The 23,847-nt window shown below is 38.5% G+C and overlaps 1 protein-coding gene across 1 annotated transcript in view; it reads right to left on the reverse strand.

Moving 5' to 3' along the window:
- Positions 1-23,847, reverse strand: part of RANBP17 (RAN binding protein 17) — a 350,044-nt gene that overhangs the window by 6,731 nt on the left and 319,466 nt on the right. Inside the window, exon 25 of the mRNA XM_069102382.1 lies at positions 21,380-21,546. Coding sequence (XP_068958483.1) covers positions 21,380-21,546 — 167 coding nt within the window. The remainder of the gene's footprint in view (positions 1-21,379; positions 21,547-23,847) is intronic.

Raw genomic sequence — 23,847 nt, forward strand, 5'->3', positions numbered from 1 at the left:
TATCTATCTATCTATCTATCTATCTATCTATCTATCTATCTATCTATCTATCTATCTATCTTTCTACATATGTAGATATATAAATATAATAACTGTCAGTTGGGGTCTTAAGACTAGAATTGAGAAGAGAATCTGTAAATAGAGAAGAGACTGCATGTCTGCAATAGAGACCACATTTCAACAAGCTACCCAAAGTCACGGAGCCACAAATTAAAATGACAAAAAAACTAACAGATCCACTGAGGCAAACTAAAATATTATGGGATTCACAATCTGGAGGCAGAATGAATATTTTCATGGAAAGGATTCAAGTCAGTGGCACCAAAACTCCTTCCATAAATGACGAAGCATCCTGAAGTGATGTGCCAATTACTTTATACAGGACTCTTGTGGATTCATTTCTCTGAATGCATGTATTTATGTCTGTAATAAGCAAGGGAATGTTTGAATAAAATACTTTTCTAAAAATAAAGTTGGCTAAAAAGAACTTTTCTTTCATTCTTGTGGAAAAATTGAAATTAGTGAAGCAAATCTGCTCAGTTGATATTATTATAGCATTCCATTTCCAGAAGACTTTTTCTAATAATTGTGAGGTTGACCTGCAGCAGGACCTAGGAAACAAACATTCTTCCCAGAAAGAGCTAAGGACCGAGAATCAGAATCTCTGAGAATAAAACCACATTCAATTAAACGGGAGATTTTTTGGTGAAAAGTGTCTTCCACATGTTAGGGAAATGCCTAGTGTGGGTAGTGAAGATGCTTTCATGTATGATTCGCAGTCAGTTTTCTTCAGGTGAGAAAGTAAGGGAACAATTCACGGGGTAGGGACCAATCATTTGGAACATTTAGCGTGAAGGAAGTGAGCATGTTGGCTACAGGAGGCCCATCTCCGAGTCTTACTACTATCCTGGAGACAGCAACCATGTGAGGTTGAAAGCTTATTTTGGTATCTTGTATTCTAGAACAGTTATTTTAACCTACTGCAAAAGGTCATGCCTTTAAACAAATTTTTTAAATGTACTTAAAAACCTTCCTGTTACAAATAAGTAAGAGCAAAGTCTAAGAGGTAATTAATTGTACATTTTGTGTGACTTGATACACCATTTATGCAAAATGAACAAGTTTGTGCAGAAACCAGAGTCTTTCAGTACTGCTGTGGAGACGCTCCTCCAAAGCACACTGGACTTGGTACACTGGGCTTAGGGAATTTCCTTCCAATGAGAAGAAGCCAGATTACCTGCTTGTCTTGCCTTTTGAGGTGAAAGTCCTAATGTAAGTATACTTACCTACCTTCTCTCTAGAATAGTAGCTCTTGACAAGTGCCCCATTTGGAGACTAGAATCAAACTAGTGGTAGGCATTACAGTGTCCTCTTAACTACCTGCCCTGACTGAAGATGACAACAGCATGGATAAGTTAAAATCGATGCAAAGTCCAAGTCTCATGCGTTTGGCTGCTGAGGCTCTGATGAAGGTGCTTGTGATGTTTTGAGAATTCACAGCATTTCAAACAAAATATGAAGCCACTCTGAATATATGATTCACAAAAAGATGAAGAAAACTATTTAACTTACTCATAGCCTCACTCCTATGTAACCCTCAGGCCCCATTAACTCTGAAGAAAGAAAGATCCTTTTTATTTCAACACTGAATTGCTAGGTAAAAAGTCTTCCTCTGGATATGCAAGGGGGAGGCTCAATAGTCGAGGTCAGGTCAGAATGAGGGCTGAATCCGAGTGAAAATAACAAGTTAGGCAGAGTAGTAGTCATGGTGAGAAAGATATGTAGGGATTAGGAGGAGAAAGAGCAATGTAGACATTAACAGGGCACAGCAGTAAGGAAATCTGATAGATTCTGACCACAACCAGCTGCCCAGCTTGTAAATGTGCAAAAATACGAACTTTGCAGATTGTTTGGTTCTAAGGAATGAAGACTTTGGATCTCTTCCAAAGGTCAGAAAATTCTCTTTCATTTCTATCACTAAGGCATATGCGTATCAACCAGGACGATCCTTATACTGGCAGTAATTTTGTGTAACAATGTCCCAGGACCATAAATTTGGGACTGAAAGAGACCCTTTAGATCATTGAATCTAAGCCCTTCATTTTACAGATGAAGAAACTGAAGCCCATTGAAATTAGGTGACTTGCCCAAGGTCAAACGGCTACTAAATGGCAAAGTCAGAATTTAGACGCAGGTCCTCTGACTTCACGTGAAGCACTCCTTGCCTTGCACCATGCTGCTTCCCTCATGAGTCTCAGTCATCAGCTCCCACCATGCTACTATGCCTTAGCCCAGGGTCATACGTCTATAACAGAGGTAGCTGGTGTTATGTCTGTGCGACAGAAACACTGACATCTGCACTCTAGTTTAAGAGCTAAAAAACAACCCAAAACCCCAACACAAACTTTTGCATAGACCTCTGTTATACCCGTGCGGACAAATGAAGAGCTGGGCTCTCCTGCGCACCCTCTGCAGGCTTTACTGCTTGTTGGTCTTCTGTCACTACTCATCCCTCTCTCCCACCAGCTGCCTTTTCTGGCTGTGGCTTCGGTCCCACCATCTGCTGATTGGCTGAGGGGCCCCTGAAGTGTCTGGAAAGAGAACCCAGAGTTGTCCCTCGAGAGCTCCCGGCATGCTCTGCTATCTTTCATCAGAAGAAGTTTTTTTTTTTTTTTTTTTTTAACAAATTTGTTGAAAATATTTTTAGAACTTCTAGATGAACAAATAGCTATGATGCATTTGGAACATTAAAAAAAAGGCGTTTCTTCCTTCTTACTGGCGGACCAGCAAAATATCACAACTGAAATTAAAAGAATCATAAACATTAAAAAATGTCTCCATCTATTTTGTCCTGTCAGACATCCTTTGAAAAATGAGCCCTCGTTATTATGAGCAGGTGGCTGTTACTCCTTTCCCATTCCAGCTCCTGGACTTGTAAAGATGAGACCTGAAGAGGAAAACCTCTGAGTAATTCCCAAATCCACATCGGACACTGGATTTACACTGATGAGTTAAGCTGGAACTAAACTGCTAGGAAATATTTGCATGGTGCTCTTTGTTTTTGTAAGTGTGGGTAGACTGTCGAGTCTGTATTTCTCGGGGAGTAGCCTTCCCCTCAGGATCCCCAGGAAATTCACCCTGTCTGAGGCCAGCGTGCACCAGAACTGCTGGGGTATGAGAAAATCCAAAGGCTGCCACTTGAGGAAAAACAAGATTGAAATGGCTAGCACTCTTTAAAGGCAGCCAGTGGCTGTTGTTACAAAGAGCCGTTCCTGAGGCCGCATGCACAGTAGATATTGAAATGTGATCCTGCTCAAATTAGATAATAGTCATCATTAGGGAGAAGGAATCAATTGCTTTCTTCGTCTGCTGTCCGCCTCTGTGACATGAGTGCAATGACATGTAAGATGACAGGAACAGACAAATAAGCACATATTTAGTTCTTTTTACCTACCCAGCTTCACTAAACCACCATAAGCATGTGATGTCCAATCTTTTCACACTGGGTACATATTAAAAACATTCTCAAGTGCTCAGTATCTTTAAAGTCTCATAAGAACAGAAAGCATTTAGCATTTGAGATGAAAATTCTCATAGTCACTAAGCACAAGATGACGTTGGCCTGTTTTTAGGAAATGAGATGGTACAGTCAATTAGCGTGTGGCCCATTCTCCTTTGCAAAATCACTTGGAGGGACGCCTACTTGGCCTCTGTACAATGTCGGAAAGAATCAAAACAAGGGCACTGACTGAGCTCTGCAGCTTGGAGCTGGCCTCAGCCCTGGGTGAGGAGGGAATGTGCCGGACAGCACTTCCAAACTAACTGCACTCGCCCGCTTTCACAAAGTCCAAAGGATGCTTTCCCCACGAGTGAGGGATGGCACAAACTATTTAAAAACTGTTCCATCTGTTGTCAAACTTAAGGAAAGACATAGTGGAATCCTGCTGTGGCATCAATTTTTTCCATTACTAACAATGCCCTTTAATCATGGTTTATTTGAGGAAGAATTACCTGGAAGTGTCCTAGCTTATCAGAGAGAAGATAAACTTAGAATGGAACTTCAGAATTAATTAATTGAGAGGACTGCCTGTAATGTGTCTATTCTGAATGTTACTGAACACATCACAGGGAAAAGTTTTATTTTCCACTGTTGAAATAAATTATAATAAAGAATTCATTTCAGCAGCAGAAATGTACTGTAGAACAAGAGCACAAAATTGAGTACACTACCCTGCAAGTCTCATTCTTGTATCTTCATTATCTATTTGAAACTTCTTACGAGTGGTAAATCATATTTCAAGGGGCTGAAGATACCATAAAGCAGGCTTGCTGCATTAAAATAAAACCGAGAAAGCGAGGGAGTTGGAGTGCTTTAGTTGGAGTGCTGCTACTCAGCCTGTGAGCAGATTTCTCCACACAGCCCCTTTCCCCCCACCCCCCGATCCTGCCAACAGTACAGAAAAAACTTCCATTTAATGAGGAAATTAAATATTGTTAGTAGAAATACCACCTATGCTCTCCTTTGAGATAATTTTGTATTCCCACCTCTTGGGGAAAGTTAGTACCCCATTCTTCCATTATTGAAAGGAATATTTTTTAATTATAAAGAAGTCTTCCTCTAATTACCTACAAGGTAGAGTAAAGGTGGTTTGGCAAGGCATCTCTTATATCTAGAACATATCATTGCCAACCTGAATTCCACCCAATGTTTCCAGGGAGAGTTTTTAGATCCTCTAGGGGCCTGGATGTGTCTCCAGGAACCAAACAGAAAATGGCAAATCTACACATATTAACCAAATCATTGACTATTAGATCTGGAAGGGATTTTAGAGATATCCAGCTAAAGCCACTTGTTTTTAATAGACTGGGAAACTGAAGCTCAGAGAGGAGTGACTTGTATAGGGGCATACAGCTTATTTGAAGAGAAGGCTCTCTCGAGGAGGGTGATAAGGGCATAGGGAGATAATAAATCCCACTTTTCTAGTGAGGTAAACTGGAAACCTGTCCCACTTGGTTCCCATCATCACCACTCCACAAGTGGTTAAATACAGCACTCTTAGATTTTCACCCTAAGTCTCCTCTAATTTATGGAAGTTTAGAATCTGGAGTCGGAAAGGATCTTAGGCATCATATAAGGCATTTCCCTCTCTGAAGCGCCAAACTTCCTCATTAGCATTTCTGACAAGGGCTCATTCTGTCTTTTATTTGAAACCCCCAGCTTTTTAGGAAATAGAGTCTCTCTCTCTCTGTCTCTGTCTCTCTCTGTCTCTCTCTCTGTCTCTCTCTCTGTCTCTGTCTCTCTCCCCACCCACCCCCATACTGATAATGTTAATAAATTTGGACCATGAAAAACATGAGTGCCAAATTGGGGTTTTTAAATAGAAAGAGCAGTTATGATGTCAAATTGCCCTGGTAACGCAATGGGCCCGAGGAGCCTTCTGTTTGGCAATCTCACAATGTAAACAAACTATTAACTTCCCAAATCAGGAGCAATGAAAAGGCTACTAACCAGCTTAAATGTATTTGCATGACAGAGCTGACTACAAGCACATGTTTACATTAAATATTCAGTGATAAACTAAACTCTAACTGAGGCCATTCCAGAGAGAGAGAGAGAGAGTAGGGGAACAGCATGCTACTTTAGTGAATAGTCATCACAACATTTCTCAATGAATATCATATTTCACAACAGAATAACATAAAGGATAATGGCATGAGGGCATCTGATGCAGTCATCAAAGCAGAGTGCAATGAATATTGTATTTCATAATAAATATATTACCCCTGCAGAAGGAGGTTCAAAGTTTCATTGCCTCTCATCTGTCACAACACTCTCCTTGATTTCCTGTAGGGATTCAGTTAGATGGACCTAAAAATCCTCACAAGCTCCAGTGGGGGATTATTTTACATGTCACATTCAAAATGTTTTCACGTGGGGAAAAGCAGCATTTATTCGGGAAACTCACAAGACATGTCAAAAGCATTTTCCATCAAAAAGAATGGTTATTCCAAGGTTTGGACTTAGGTTGCCTTTTTTCAGATTTCCTTGTTTTTTAAAGGTCCCACAAATAGTATCACTCATATACCCCCATGGAAAGGTCAATATGGTGGTGAAACTGTTCACACAAACCTAATACCAAGATTGAGGATGTTAATGCTCCCTAATTATTACTTTAAATACATTTTGGAAAAGAGCAGAAATGTGAATCTAGGCAGGGTCTTTAAGGCAGTGTGCCACATTAAAAAAAAAAAGGGCAGTGGAAAAAAGGAATCCCAAAAGATTTTAGTTTGAGTTACAGTTTTGGCCCAATGTGACCTTGGACAAGTGATATAAATAGAAATCACTACTTAACCTTATTTGGCCTCAGTTTCCTTATCTGTAAAATAAAGGGGAGGACTTGATAACCTCTAAGGTCCTCTCTAGATCTATATTTATGATCCCCAAGAACCCACAAATAATATAAGGAAGTCATCCAAGAGACAGCCTAGAATGGTTAGAGCCCATCACAATTTGGCTCCACCCAGTGTCCCAGGCATACTGCATTATTTTCACCTCTACCTCCAGATTCCCTAGTTTCCTCCTCAGGTGCCTCCTCCTGAATAAAGCCTTTCCTGGTCCTCCAAGATCTTGTGCCCTTTCCCTGCCTCCAACCCCCTCCCCTGAAATTATTTCACACTCACTTTGCTTAAATCTTATACTTGCTTATCTATGTTCATGCAGTTTTCCTCCACGAGCTCCCTTAGGAGTAGGATGGCCTCAGAGTTTGGGACTGTTCTATTTTTGTTATTGTATCTCCAGCACATAGAAAACAGCTGGGCACAAAGTTATCCCTTAAGAAATACTTGTTGAATGAATGACTGAGAAGTATGGATTTGAAGTAAGGAAGAACTGGGTCTGAATCTTGGCTCTCCCATTTACAACCTGGCAAATCACTTCAACACTATCTTACAGTTTCCTCATCTATAACATAAGGGAATTGAATCACTCAACTCTAAATCTATGATCTATAATCCTAGTTGTGTGAGTATGGTTAAGTCACCTAAGTTCTGTGAACCTCAGTTTCCTCATCTGTAAGGATAATTATACCTACCTCATTGGGTTGTGAGACTCAAAGGAGATGTGTGTAAAATGCTTTGCCAAATCTAAAGGGTTATATAAATGTCAATGATTATTATACCCATTCTCCACAGGGCTCAGGTATTTAGCAAACACAGTTTTATAAATAGTTATTTATGGAATTAGAAAACATCCCTATTCCATCCAATGAATCTTATAGTCCAAGTAGGGATTTGCTGTTCTAGACAGCTTGGCTTCCTGTTCCAGGGCTCTGAGAGGACATGGATCCTGCTTGACTTCCTGCCTTTGGATAAAACGATTCTAAGTCCTAGTTCTTCCTTCTCTATTTGCCAGCATCTTGAGATCTGGATCCATCATTTCCCTTGGCACATGATACATAACCTAATGGCATCCGTAACTTAATGGCATCCATTGTCAGCAACAATTCTTATTGTCTGGAAGTTTGTTTGTTTTATATTGATACTCAATGTTTTATTTTTTCCTTTCTTAATAATATCCTATTATACCAACCTTCCATCATGCTATGCTAAGTAATTCCTTTATCTCCTTGGCATTTACATCTTTGAGTATTTATACATTTATCAAATTCCCCATTTAGCTGTCATTTGGGCAAGTTATACATATTTAGCTCCTTTAATTTGGACCCACAAGCCAGCCTTTCTATTTCCATTAATCATTTGGGTTATTCTTCTTGAGCATTCCCCCAATTTGTATTTATCTTCTCCATGATGCAGGATGCCCAGAAGTCAGGGGACAAGGGGTTCCTTTTTTTCTGGTGTGGTAAATAAGGGACTAATATCTGTCTCCATTAGTACTTCTGTTTCCCAAGGTTCAGTCTCAAAAAAAAGGGCAGGCCTTTTGAAGGAATAAAAATTCTTCTGGAAGTTTTCTAGATCTTTCACATTTATACATTTCTGCTTCCATTCCTAAAGGTGGTTCAAGAATCTTTCCTAGATGATTAAACTCTAATGTTGGGCACCATCTCCTCCCCTACTACCTCATATTTCTAATTTTAGAAAAAAATTATGAAAAAAATTGGACTCGGAATTAAGAAACCTGATAGAACCCTGTTCTTCTGTATACTAGTTTATGTGATCTTTGACAAAGCACAATCTCTCTGAACCTCAGTTTGCTCATCTGAAATAAGGGTAATATGCGTAACACCTATGTCACTGGGTTGTTATAAAACTCTATCAACAGTAAAGCACTATACAAGTGTAAGAGCTTAAAAATTATAACTATGGTTGTACTGGTATCTATGTAATATTGGAAAAAACTAAAAGAAGTTATGCACTGGATTGGGTAGATACCCTATAGAGAACTTACTGAAAGGTATAGAGAAGAATAACACAGGATGAGGAATTGTGGATTACAGTTTGACAATTACATTGTCAGTGCCAATGAGATCACCAACCCGTTCAAGTATTAAAGTTCAGAAACTCAGAATGAAGCCAAAATATATTTTTGGTTACATAGTTGGGGAATTCAAGATAGATGTGAATAGGCAGGCTGGAAGAGTGTTTTAAAGAATCAACTAATAAACTTTGGGATTATTTCACATAAATTACCCTTGTATAGAATAGCAATAGTTCAGGGGTGGCGAGGTTGTGCAGTGAATAGAGCACTGGCACTGGAGTCAGGAGAACCTGAGTTCAAATCCGGCCTCAGACACTTAACACAAAAAACTAGCCGTGTGACCATGGGCAAGTCACTCAACCCCGATTGCCCTACCTTCCCCCCTCCAAAAAGCAAAAACAAACAAACAAGCAAACCACACACCAAACAAAACAAAACAAAAAACAATGCCACCAGAATAGCAATAGTTCAATGGTTTGTGATTTTATTAGCCTAGTTACTATTGCCAATGACAGAGTCCAATCTCTTCACATGATAGTAGATCATTTTCATGAGTTGCTGTGGCTGAAAAAAATCATTAATTGGTAGTAATTTTTTTTTAAGATTGAAAATGCAAAAATCTAAAGGGTTATATAAATGTTAATGATTATTATACCCATTCTCCACAGGGCCCAGGTATTTAGCAAACACAGCTTTATAAATAGTTATTTATGGAATTAGAAAATATCCTTAGGATGAAGGATACATTAAAATATTGAAGTAAAATGAAGACTATGAAGAAATTCTCATATGGTTAAACACAAGATCACAGATCTAGAATGAGCAGTAGCCTTAGAGTCCATTTAATCCAACTCTCTAATTTTATAGATGAAGAAACTGAGGCCCAGAGAGGCTAAGTGCCTTGTAATTTTTTAAAGATGAACCTCTTTCAATGTAGGTTTACTGATTCTTGGAAGGTAGATGCATCCCGCTATTAAGATGACTCCTGAAATCTTTTTAACCTTGACAGTATTTGCTAGAATTTGTACTCTGCTAAAATAACTTTGAGAACCAAGGTCACTTCTGGTTGGTTGGTGGAGGATGAGCTAACAATAATTAATACTAATAAAGGTGATTATAAACTGAATTTATTCAATACCTTTCTTCTGGAGAAGCTGTGTGGTTTAGTGAAAAGAACATTAGACTTGGAGTCAAGAGACCTGGGTTTTGACCCCATTTCTGCCACTTACTACTCATATCTGGTTCATTTTAACAAGCATTAATTAGGCACCAAGTATGCACAAGATATTGTGCTAGATCCTGCTAGGTCCTTGGATACAAGGACAAAATGAAAAACATTGTCATCAAGCAACATACATTTTTTTCTAGAGAATGCACCATATACACAGATAACGACATGATCATTTTAGGGGAGAGAATCTTGATAACCAGGGGGGTAAGGAAAGGCTCCTCAAAGGACATGGCATTTAAGTTGGGTCTTGAAGACAAGTTGAGGATTCTGAATGGTAGAGGTGAGGAGGGTGTCCACTCTAAGTGTTGGGGCAAGCTGTCTATAGGCCGATTATGAAGTGTCAAATCTGTAAAATAGCAGGTAAGTCCATTTGGCTGGGCAGAGGGTGCATGAAGGGGAGTAATGTGAAATCAGCCTGAGAGGGTAGGCTGGAATTAGTTGGTGCAGGGCTTTAAAGGTCCAGTTAAAGAATCAGCATTTTATCATGGAGGCAATAGGGTATTACTGAAACTTCTTGAACAGGAGGATGGAATGGTCAGATACATAGGAAATTAATTTTGGTAGTGGTGCGGAAGATAGAAAGGGGAGATTCAAGAGTAGAAACCCAGGGCCCAATCAGGTCACTGTTGGAATAGTTCGAGGAGGAGGCGATGATAGGCAGGAAATAATGTGATGACTTGTATGAATGGCGAGAAGGGAACAGACATGAGCTATGTTGCGGAGATGACACTTGGACATGATTGACTGCACTGGGTGAAGAATCCTCTGAGGGGGTGAGCCTGGATGGTTGGAAAAATGCTAATGCCCAAAGTAGAAATTGGGAAGTTTGAAGGGAAGTTATGTTTAGAAAGGAGTTCCACATGATAGACTGAGATTTCTATGGGGCATCCAGGTGGAGATGTGCTACTGGGTGCTGGTGATGTTGGAATAGAGCTTAAGAGAGAGAGCAATCAGGGTTGAATATATAGGTCTGGAATCAGTCTGTATAGATGATCATTGAACCTTTGGGAACTGATGAGATCGCCTAGAGACAAAGTATACAGAGAAAACTGAAGAGGGCCCTGAACAGAACTTTGGAAGATTCCCACTGTTTGGGGGCCAGACATGGATGATGAGCCAGCAAGAGGGACTGAGGAGAATGCTTAGTTGGGTAGGAGGAGAAAAAAATGTGGAATTTTATGTGAAATATATGTGTCTGTATTCAATGACCATAAGCATCACCTAACCTGTATTACCCTGTTTTCTCATCCGAAAATGGGTATAATACTATTTGACTCTTTTTCTCATAGTGTTATTTTGAAATGTTCTGTATACTGGAAAGCATAGTATAAATGTGTGCTCTTATGCACATACTATGATAACCAAGAAAGCAAAAATGCTTTTCAAGCAAAAACATCCCAAATTCTTTGAAAGAAAAGAAGGCAAATGATATATACCTCTTCTGAACCAGGTTTCCTCAGTTATGAAATTGGGATGGTGTAATTTGCCCAACTCTCAGGGTGGCAAATGAGAAAAAAAAGGCAAATATATGCATGTGTGAGGAAGAAAGGCCTGGGTACAATAAAAAGAAAACGGCCCTTGGAGTAGGGAGGTCTGTGTTCAAGTTGTTCTAAAATTCACTAGACCAGAAACAAGTCAATTAGCACTGCTGAAGCGCAGTGACTTCATCTGTAAAATGGGAGTACTAGCAATCTGTGCTACCTGAATCTCTGTGAGGAGAAAAACATGAGAGAAACAAAAGATATTTAATTCCGTCATCTTTTAAAAAAAATCAAGAAATTATATGACATGAAGTCTTATCTGAATTAAATGGAAAAAGCAACATTGTGACTTATTTTTCGGCCTGGGTCTCTGGTGGCCTGTATAAGTTCTTGGGTCTGGCCAGAACATTTTCATGGTGCCAGTGAAACAAGTATCTTTTTAAATGATGGCAGCAACAATGCAGCCCTGAATAGGTTTTGAGAGTGTGTGTGTGTGTGTGTGTGCGTATACACACGCGCGTGTGCTTTTTTTTTTTTTCTGGGCAGACAGACAAGGGAGTGGACATTTTAAAATCGAATTCAACAGTTGAACCTATGGTGCATAATCTGGGATGGCCCTTCCAGCCTTGCCTCCTTGATGAGCATTTACAGTAACCTGGATAACACCCTTGTAAGAGGGAGATAGGAAAAGCTTGAATGACAGGGCTGTGGACGTGTGTCCTTGTCCAGTCCTAGCTGAGCCAGAGTGCCTATCTTTTGAAGGATGCACACAAGCCCTTCGGTGGGTCCTGACACTCTTCCTGACCTGAGAGACCATCATGTACTTCCCACACATGTTGCACCCTACTGAAAATTACTGTACTCATACATCAAGCCCAAATTAAATCCCCAATGATGTCTAGTATAATTTTCCTTGAAATTTGGAAGTGGACAAAAATAATACTACATGTGTGTCTTCGGTATAAGAATGCAGATGGTATTTATATGAGAAATCACTCACAGTTGGCAGATAAAACTATACCCCTTGAACAAAGATTTCTAAGTTTTGCTACAAAGTTAGCTACAACATTTAGCTCATGTGCTGCCAGACTCTTCATGGACAAGATTTTGCCAAAAGATGCCCTGAACTATTCCTTTTTATTCTTTGTTTTCCAACAGCAGCTAATTGTGCTGATCACAATTATGGAATAGAACAATGTTAAACTCTGAGGTCAATTAAGATTTCTGCTGCCATCAGATAAGAGGTTGCTACAAAGCAACATAGTTGCTGACTATTGTGGACCAAGATGATCTCTTTTCCTTTCTTATAACTTATTTACTATCTGCTTTACATAAATCCACCCAAAGGCACAATTATCTGCCCATTTTTATTGTTTGCTTCTATTCCCTTGGTGTTTTCAAGGCAGAATGACAAGGATCATTCAGAAATTTCTATGTCAAAGAATAGCTAAAAAGATCTAGAAAGGAGAGTGGTCACTTTCACTCACAAATAAAACTCTTAGGACTTTTGAGAACACCATATAAAACCTTAGCTATCTTCCTTCTTAATGCTGGCTTGCAACATATATGGCATGTCTGTAGTTTAAAGAAAGGGTAATGGGAGGCTATATGAATTCCCCATTTAAAAATCTTTTTTTTTCTTAAAGAATTGGCTTTTTTTCCAGTCCCTTGGAAAACATTACAATAAACATACAAATATGATTGCAAAATGACATCATTCTGTTTTCATTTAATTACCCTTGAAATGCTTTCTATTTAATATTCATTACCCAAAAGCTAATTTAAAAGAGAAAGAGATGCGACTTATTCAAAAAGATGTACTGTCATTCACAGCAATAGTTATCTAATATAGAGAAGTTAATAAAGCAGATTAATCTACAAGTCCCTTTAAGCCATCACTGAGTTTTGAACAACTGCCTCTTTGACCTTTAACCTTCACGCTGTGCACCCGTAGCAGGTGCCAGCTGTACTAAAATTATGGCTGACGTGTTTTAGCGCAAAGTCTTTTCTTACTTTGCTTCTGACCAGCAGCTGACCCTGTAGGAGTGATTGTTTCTTGTGCTGGCCTAAAGGCTACATAAACCAGTAACTGATAAACAAAAGCCTACATGTACCAGCTGCCTCGCCTAAGGGCACTCATCTGACATTGACACCTCCACTAGTTTCCCCAGCATCCCAAATTGCTCCTTTTTGTTTCCATACGTGCATTTCGTACTTGTTACTTTGGGGAGAGGAAAGGGGGGGGTATCCAACAGCAACAAAACGCTCACCCATCCTTTCAACTCCACTTTTGGAAATTTCACATCCAAGAGGCACCATTAGCACGATAATCTGAGCCTGATTTAGCAACTTTAATAAGGGGATAAAATCTCCTTATAATTAGATAATACAATTTTATTACATATTTTAATATTAAAAGTATTAAAATCAAACTTGAAATCCTACATGAGTATCATACTGAGGAGCTTAAATATTGTGTCACCAGAAAAGGGGACCTGGGGAAGCACATGGTTTCTGATTCTTCACAGCCAGAAATGTAAACATGGGATTCCTGTGTGGTAGCGGCCAAGGTCTAACACTTCATTACGTATCGGGAAGCAAGAATCTAGTCAAGTATAAAGCCAAACACACCATTTTCAACACCAGGACGAGATGGCTTTGACAGTTATTTCTCTGATACAAATTACACAAGGACCAAAACCAATCCCAGTAATGATTAAATGCAGTTATGTACATGGGAGAATACCAGTGCAAATGGTAACATATTTAAATGGTTTTCCTTCATTAAAAAAATTATATATGATATTAAACCATCAATCAATGCTGAAGCACTGGAGTCTAAATGCACTGTCACCGGTGGAAATAAATGACTTGGAGACTGGATTTTGGCTCACTCAATATGGCATCTTTTCTGTTGCTTAGCCACCCAAGTCTCTGCTGGCTCAGGCTACATCTGGTAGATTTCCATTCCTTTCAATTAATAAGGCAAGTTATGATACTCCTGGATCCCATCTTTAAACTGTGCTTAGAGGTAGAAAACACATGGCCCAGTGAAAAATCCCCCTGCTCTGATAAACATTTAGAATGAGATTCAGGTCACTTTTCATTCTCTATCTGTATTTGGAACAAAGTTTCCCTGTGGAATTTTAATGGTTCAAAGTGCATTATAATGCAATCTCATCTTGATATTGCTGTTTAATTTATTATGTCAAGCCTATATCCACCTGCTAAGATGACTTCTGCCATCTAAAAATGATGATTTAAAAACAAATACACTCTTTCCTCCAAGGCAATCTCTCCTTCCCTTTACCTCTCTTTTGACAACAATTTCAATTTCATACCCAAAGTCACTGTTTGCAGACTGAGCTCCTGGACACTCAAACTGGAAAAATTATCCTGGCCCCTCCCCTCGTTCAAGGTTTTGTTTTCTTAAATATGAAATATTTGATGCAAAAATATCACCTAAAATAAACATATTCTGCCCATGTCTTATTCTCATTCTCTTTTTAAACTTGGCTCTTTCTTGTTTCTAGGATTATTAGAAGCCAAATGCGATAATAATAGGTATGAAGAGTTTTGAATACAGGCGTGATGTATTGTTATTACGGCTATCACCAATTATCTGAAATTTCAAAATCCAAGAAAGCAGTTATTAGTTCTCACTGAGTTTGGCATATTAATATTTTGGTCATATTTTAAATATGAAAAAAATAAAAAGGAAAAACATTTGGGAATTAAAGGTTCAATTTACAGTTAGGGAGTCGATTATTGGAGAAACTTGGTACTGCTTTGTACCATTGCACTATGTGTGAAATAATCAAATAATACTATGTGCCCATTATTTTGGTTAATGAAAGTAAGGATTAAATTTTCTCAGTTCTTAGTTATAAATATCTACTTTGTACACAAAGCTTAGTAGTGAAGGAGGGAAGGTACATAAGCATCTAATTTCTAAGACTTTAATGGTCTTTTTTGCTGCTTGATCTCAGTGTCCTCATATATAAAATTTATGTGTGTATTTGTATGTATGTCTATGTATATGTTCATGCATGTGTGGTTGTGGTTACACTTGGTGACTTGGTTGGCACAAAGGATAAAGTACTGGGAACTGGAGTCAGGAAGACCTGAGTTTGAATCTTGCCTCAGATGTGGAACTAGCTGTGTGACCCTGGGCAAGTCACTTAACCTGTTTGTCTCAGTTTCCTCATCTGTCGAATGGGTAAAATAACAGTACCCACCTCCCAGAATTTTTGTGAGGATCAAATGGGCTAACATTTGTAAAGTGCATAGTAAACTTTAAAGTCTTATATAAATGTTAGTGTCATGGATGATCCCTATGGTCTCATTCAGCTCTAATTTTCTGTTTTTTTCTCCTAGCATTACTGGTTAGGTATCAAAGTAGAACCATGAATATTTAGTGCTCTTTAGGATAAAAACCAGTCCTTTAATGTTTAAGGACTCTACAATTCAACATGTTGAACTGGTTAAAATTAGGTTAAAATGAATAACAAGAGGACCTTTGAAAGGCTAAAAAAGTCACAAAAAGACAACTTACAGCTGCAGAAGGGGGGGAGGGGGAAGGAAGGCTGGTAGGTAAAATCCAAACATTTTTGCCATAGACCTAGAGGTGGAAGAGAACTTAGAGAAACCCAGTTCAATCCTTTTCTCCAGATAAGTAAACTGAGGCTTCACAAGCTTAAGTGACTTACCCAAGGTCACATAGACAATAAGGGGTAGGGCTGGGATTTGAACTCGGGTCCTCTGACTCCAAATCCAGCATCTCTTCTACTATGATACAATTGCCTTTTTGTGGTTTATGGTAGCTAGATGGTGCAATGGCTAGAGCACTTGGACTGGAGTCAGGAAGACCTGAGTTCAAATGCTATACCAGACACTTACTAGCTGTATGACTAAGCAAGTCCCTTAACTTCTATTTGCCTCAATTTTCCCAACTGTAAATTGGGGATAATGGCAACATTTGCCTCATAGGTTGTTGTGAGGTTTAAATAATATTTTTAAATATTTGTAAAGCATCTGGCACATAGTAGGCACTATTATGTAAATGGCTGTTCCTTTCTCTTCCTGTACATATTTGGGGTGTGTGTGTGGGTGTGTGTGTGGGTGTGGGTGTATGTGTATACTGATTGTATGCATGAACCTCAGATCTCTTTTTTACTTAGTTGGTAAAGCAGCCTCTTCTCTCTTGGTCTGCTGATCTCCTACAGCTGTATACCTCGGGGATATAGGGGAATTAGGGTGACTGATTCCCATTTGTGATAGCCTATGGATTACATATGTTCATGGATTATAAATGTTTGTTGGATGAAATGACTAGAGTTACCTTCAGAGGTCCTATGTTGGGGGATTTCCTTTCTTTTCTGGTGGGAAAATCATCAATTTAAGTGCCCAACCTTCATCTCTTTGGTCTGGATGCAAAAGAATCCATTTTGAATGGCTTCATTTTCCTAAAAATTGATACCTATTATATGAATTGATACCTAAATATTGATACATGGGGTTGTGAAGACAACCGAGATGGCAATTATACAAAATTTTTTATTTTTCCATGAAACTTTTGAGTTCCTATTTTCTACTTTCAGCTTTTCCATGATTTATCACAGGCATGTGCGTTTTCAAATGAGCATTGTCTTCTGAGGCTGAAGCCAAGTCCTACTCCTATGCTCATGACATCAATCTGCTGCTGTGAATTTGATAACAATATCGCAAATCAAGCAGAAGGAGCTGATGGGCTATAAGGGGACACTTTCTAGTTTATGGGTCATTGGAATGTCTTTATTAATATTAGCTAAACTGGCTAATTATTTTTAAAAGGGAGGGGTGGGAGAGTGGAAAGGAAGACAGACTCATTTGCCTAAGTGTTTTGCAGTGTGAAAATTCCACTCAGGATCCACGGGCCAAAGTCTCAATATCAGTTAAATGTGCTGGTGCACTTTCTTCTACTTAGTATTATGGAATGGAATCTTAAGTGTGAAAGATGTATCATGTAGTATGTCAAAATGTTGAGCAATATCACTTCAATCTAAACGCAGAAATGAAAAAAGAGCTGCTGATTTCCTTTTTGCTGTAATTCACTTTGGGATGCATGTCATGAAAAGCACTATACAAAAGCAATTTTCATTGATTGACTGATTGAGGAAAAGGGTGAATGTTCTTTCAGCTTAAGTCCCTACTGAAGTATGATCCTTATAGCCTATGACAGCTTTTCACAATGCCATCTTAAAAAGGGAAAAAACAAACCAAACCAGGAGAAAATAATAATTAGAACATGTTTGGTTTTTGCTAAGATTAGCTTGGGTTAAATTTTAGATTAAAAAGGAATATGAACTAAAAAGCAGAGGCTGTGATTCCACTATTTTATATTGTTCCCTTTCAGATTACAATAGCAAAAATGATGTATTAAATTAGTTGTGTATTATTTGTCAATCAGCAACACCGAAAACTACATATTCCTCAGATAACATATACTACTCAAATGAAACACATTGCTACAAAAGCAGAGCAATTCATTCGTTATAACAACAATTTCTACTTGGAGGAGTAGTGATATCATTTTATCCTAATTCTCTTAATTTTAAACAGAATTAATCACAGCTATGGAATATACCTTCAGTTTCACAAAAACTCCTCTTCTATGCTTAATTTAGACAAATTTTTCACTCTAAGGCATAGCCAAATGAAAACCCATTAATGGATTAAAGTTGTACTGATGTGTAATGTTACTGATGAGGAAAAAAAAAATTGACCAGGAAATTCTATCTTCTTAATCAAATGACCATTAACAGATCAGTGTCTAGCGCCCTGTTACTACCTCCATTTTCTTTGATTTCCATTTTATCTTCTTAATGACGTAAAATCACCTTAGGTGGCTGTGCTGCTCTCACTGGTCAAGCAAGGGCAATGCTGTTTCACTCACTGCTGAATCCAACATGAAACTTTGACTTTTCTGATCATTATTACAGAGGCTTCTCAAACAGGTCAAACCTTCATGTTAGCATATGATGTAAAACATAGAAGACTGCTTGTTTGGAGAATGTCTTTGAACACATAAGAAGCTAAAAGAATGCATCAATCAGCACAGAAAGTGCTGTGAGAAGCACTTAAAAATACTTTTCTTGGGACAATAAAGGACTTTTTAATGCCCTCATGTAGCCCCCACATTGTTTACTCTAGAAATTTATAGAGATACTTTTTGCATATTGGAACAGACACTCAAATATGCAATTATGCTTCTAGCAAAATAGATTCGAGTTGAAAAAACAGCTCCGACTAGTAAATAATTGCAAGATCATTGCATCAGTTTAGTTTAAAGAGCTGACAAGCCCTCTCTAAACTCAAGGCACAATTAGTCATTAGGGTCTAGTTTTTCAGCACTCTTAAGCAATTTGTAGCCCGTTCCTTTTAATAGGGTTAGGCATTACTTAACCGACACAGATGTCTTGAAAACTGAAACCTCTAGTTATGAAGCAGCAACCTTGTTCATTACTTTCCATGATAGTCAAATCATCTATAAAACCAGTGTTTAATGGGCAACCGATGAATAATCAATGGCTCACTTTTCATCTGAGTGTGAAAATGAGAATAATCTAATACAGTGTCCCCATGGTAAGAGGCTGAGCCTTGGGTTCTGCTGCTATTCAGGGCTGATTTATAACCCAGTGGAAACCTGATGTAAACATATGATCAATGAGTCCCATCACTGCTGATAATAACCCCCAACCGGCCCACTCCCTTGTCTCAGAGTCCATCCCTTTAGGCTATTAGCTCCGTCCAGCTAATCCTTTCCACTATTCCTGCCTGCTGCTTTTACCCTGGCCATTCGTTCAGTCCAGCAGACTCAGAAGTAATTTTATACACAGCAGAGAGCGGGTGGAATTGATTTTTCACTCAGCGTTCAGTTCCCATCTGAATAATTATCAATTTTACTGCCTCATAAAGGGAAGAGTCAAAATTTCAAATCAATTCAAAAGAGCTTCTGAGACGACAGAAACTGTGCAAGAGAATAAAGGTCAAAGTTGTCAGTGACCTGAGGAGATGATGTCAGATATTACCATGCCCAACAGTTGACATCAGAGGCACTCAATATGATATAACCTAGTGCTAATGCAAATCATATTTATGCTGACTACCAGAGACCAGTCATTAATATTTAACATGGTATCTAAAAGCCTACATTCAAAATAAATAGAATGTATTCCACTGATAATGAAGTTAATAAAGATATATCACTGCTTAGTCATATGCTATAAATTGAAGGATTACCAAGTATTATTAACACATAAAAATTGCTTAAACTAGTAAACAAACACATAGCAATTCCAAATCAACACTAAGTCTCAGAAGGAATTTTATTTTCCTGGTTTTACAATGGTATCTTGCAACTGACATTACTTGATCTGACCAATCCAAGTAAATTTGGCTTCTATGAACAGATTTTTATTGATTTTTGCTAAAATTTTCTACCAGTTTGAAAGTTGCTGCCAGATCTTATAGGAGGATACTGTGATTACAACATCCAATTACTATCTGGAAATATTCCCTGAAGGACAAGTCACTAACATTCAGGCCACAGTCATGGCATTTCATGAAGGGTTACAGGATGACAGTCTTGCCCATGTTATATATTTTTTCTTAATAAAAAAGTCGACAAAAGAAGTAACTTGAGACCCTGAAGCCAAGATCCATGTAATTTCCATCAAGTATCAGAACCTGCTGGCAGTTGCTAGAAGTAGTGGGGAAATTTTTTTCCCCTAGTATGAACATCCTTTGAAATGTTACTCATCCTACATTGTCATTATTTATGTGACATATTTTCTTACTAGACTCTAAAAGACTCTAAAAGGGCTAAAAGAGGGCAGGAAGAACGTTTTACACAAATTTTATTCTTCTCCTAATGTCTATCACAATGCTCTGTACATGGTAGGCATTGAAGAAATATCTGATGAACTAAACTGGTAGCTGTTTGAAGTATAGCATAGAAGAATATGCATAGATTAACCTGTGAATCTCTCCCGGTGTCTAGCACAGTGCTCTGCACTTAGTAAGCCCTTAGTGAATACTTGACAAATCAAAGTCATTTATAGTTTTCTATGCCTTAGTTTTCTCATCTGTAAAATGAGGGTATTAGACTAGTCATGGGTGGTGAAATGCAGCCTCAAGGTCACATGTGGCCACCTGAGTCCTCAATTGTGGCCCTTTGACTGAAGCCAAACTTCACAGGACAGTTCTGTTTAGATTCAGTCAAAGGACAGTGCTTGAGGACCTAGAGGCCACATGTGGCCTTGAGGCCCCAGGGTTCCCTGGATTAGATGATGGCTTAGGTTCCTTCCACTCCTCTCTCTACATTTCCCTGGGTGACACTTTTATGCTAATTGTTGATTTAGTCCAATATCAGTACCAACTGACTTATTTGAAGGCTCATAATTTTGTTGTGATGTTAACACTTGCAAATCACAATATAGGATACATGTGACTTAGCAAAATAAAACAATTAAAACTTTTCAGTATATAAGTACAACACTCAGGCATAATTTTCCAAACTTGCAAACACCTTGGAGAGCTATCCTAAAGAAAAGAATGATGGTGTCTACATGGATAAATGTTAGTGCTCTATTTGAAATATTTTTGATATATGTATTCATTTTTCTATCTATTTTTTATGTTACACTGTGTTACAGTGATTTGTACGAATGGATTTTATACATCAGAGAGAAATAAGAAAATATTACATTTCCTCATGAGCCAAATTAAAATACCTTAAGAAGTATCCTAAAGTGTGAATCTCCAAATGATGTGCTGTATTAAATTAGAGCCCAGCCCATATCAGCTAATGAGAAAACACATTTGAAAACGAATGGGAACTATAATGGCCTAGCATTCACAGGACAAGTTCAAGATAATAATATTGGGAACCTAACAAGGAAACTGGGGACCAAGGGATCACCAGCTCTACCTTAACTTCTAAGACATCTCTGAGAAAGCTATCTTTCTGTTAAGCTTAAAATCTCAGTGGGAGAAAGTATTCATGGTAATCACCCTGATATTCCTTGAGGGGAAATGAGGGCAGTGTGTCATCCTGCTTTCAGGGGATAATACTTATGGCGAACAATTCATTAAGGCCCCTCACAAGGTGACTTATTTTAAGAGACATTCAGGAATCTTTCTGTGTTTCTGAAGGCTTTATCACTTAAACCCAGGGAGCAGTGCCTCCTTTACCTGTTGTAGGACATCTGGATTTTGCTGCATGAAATGGAGCAGCCTCTGACCATCCTGGGAAACTTCTCGGCATCGAAGTGATTTCTTGCCTTCTTTTGCAATGTGCTTGAAGAGGTAGGTCACAACGTAATCCAAACTTGTACAACAGCTAGAAGAGACGATCGTATCTGCAAAAATGGCAAAGAAGCAACAACACTACAATCTTGTTTGGAATGTATGCTCCAAATGACAAATGTCCAAGTTCATGATGATGATGATGATGATGATGACACCCTTTGCAACATGCTGAGTAAGGCTTTCTGATTTTCTGAGGGATGTGACAATGTCTCATTTGTCCTCCCAACAATCCAGGGCATCTGAAAGGTCAAGCTTCAGAAACTGAAACCCCCCAAAATAAAGGGGCTTCAAAGATAGCAATCACACAGCTGACTAGTCACTATGACTATGGCTAATGACAACTCAGTACAATTTGTCTACTGCACTAATGCTGAGCTCACACATCACAAGTGGTCATTCTTAACCTGGTCTTGCATACCAGTCAATAACTTTTACCTGTCTGCACATACACACACATGCATGCATATACACACATACAAACCCTCCCCCCACACCCCAAACATAATATAGGTTATCACTAAGTTCTTGAACTCTTCATAATTTTCATTTTGTGGAGAAGAAATTGAGGCAGTATGAGGTTAAGTGAATTTTTCTAATGACTTACAATAGGTCAGTGAGAGAATGATCACGTATATTCCTTGCTCTTGGTTTTCTACTCTCTTACCACCTCTCTCCATAACAGAACTTTGTCCTGATATTGGGAGTCATTCTGCTCCTTGGAGGGAGAGGTCCAATATTTGAGGGCTTCCTGCACTCTGGTCAATCACCTCCCCTAGCCCAACTTGAACTCTACCCCAGGGATAGGTAAGTTTTCATCTTACCTTGCCCAGAATCAGGACACCATGAAATTTCCCAGTCCAGACGTCTGCGCTGGCTCCACCTGTCCCCCTACCCCCTTATTAGAATGTAAGCTCTTTTAGGGCAGGGGCTGTCCTGATTGCTCGTATTTGTATTCTCAGCACTTAGCACAGTGACTGGCCCACAGTAATGGTTTAATAAATTACTCTCATAAACAACCTTGCATTCTCTCTGTGTGCAGGGTTATGTCTTACTCTGTCTGATTTCTCAACCTCTCAACTTTTTGTCTACTTTTGCCTTTTATATTTTGGTTTTGATTTCCATCTGAACTCTTTCTTTCAGCTTCCAGTTCTCACCTCAAAATGTCTTTTTTTTCAGAAGCAAATTTTTAACAAGAAGCTCCATTACCAGAACAATTACTTAAGACATAACTTTGATCCTAATAATAATAGCTCACATTTATACTATACTTTAAGGCTTGCAAAATGCTTTCTTTATAGCAATCCTAGCAAGCACTATCAAAATCATTATCCCCATTTTATAGATGGTAAAATAGAAGTTTTGAGAGTTTAAATGACTGCCTGTGATCATACAACTTAGACATAACTGAAACAAGATTTGAATGCATGGGGCAGCTAGATAGTGCAACGAATAGAGCACCAGCCCTGGAGTCAGGAGGACCTGAGTTCAAATATGACCTCAGACACTTGACACACTTACTAGCCGTAGGACTTTGGGCAAGTCGCTTAACCCCAACTGCCCTCCAAAAAAAATTCATGATAAACCCAGGTTCATAATGGCATGCTGCCTCTCCTATGACTTCATTCATGCTTTTTTCTTCTTGGTTTATATTCTGATTCTGCAGCTTTAATAGAAGGCATTTGGAGTATATTACATAGTTTACTAAAACTAATTAACTTATAGTTTATTTCAAGTGAACAGATGTAAACTACCTATTATATATCACCCAAGTATACATGAAAGTTTTCCTATGGTTAGCATTCACAATGGTTTGGAATAGGCAAAGGAAACAAGATTTTTCAGAACGCTGAATACATCTCCAAAACCAGAAGTGAGGGTCAACCAATAAAATCACATTTAATGAGTGCCCACAGGACATATGACCCATATATCAGACAACTGGGTATCACCCTGTTTTTAGGGAGAAGAGCCATGAACATCATAATTCACAGTGATAATGTAACCCAAATTAGATTAGTCATATTTAGAGGAAATAAATAAGCTAGGATAGATCCTAAAGGTCATCCAGGCTATCTTTCTTAGTTTAGTGAGGCCCAGGAAGATGAAGGGACTTATCAGAGGTCACACAAGTAATAAGCAAGAGAAATGGAATTTAAGTTCAGTTCTTCTGACTCCAAATCCAGTTGACATCAGAATAATCGACTTGGGGGACAGGTTGTGACATAAGCTTGTAAATGGGCACACCTAACCTGGAAATACCTTCCCTAAGTTGTGATTTCAAAAGAATGATACATGTAAGTATGGAGAGAAAGAGAGAGAGAGAGAGAGAGAGAGAGAGAGAGAGAGAGAGA

The sequence above is a fragment of the Petaurus breviceps genome, unplaced genomic scaffold (genome assembly GCF_028583685.1).
Source record: "Petaurus breviceps papuanus isolate PSGF00001 unplaced genomic scaffold, PetGlider_PUasm1.0 551, whole genome shotgun sequence".
Taxonomy (NCBI): domain Eukaryota; kingdom Metazoa; phylum Chordata; class Mammalia; order Diprotodontia; family Petauridae; genus Petaurus; species Petaurus breviceps.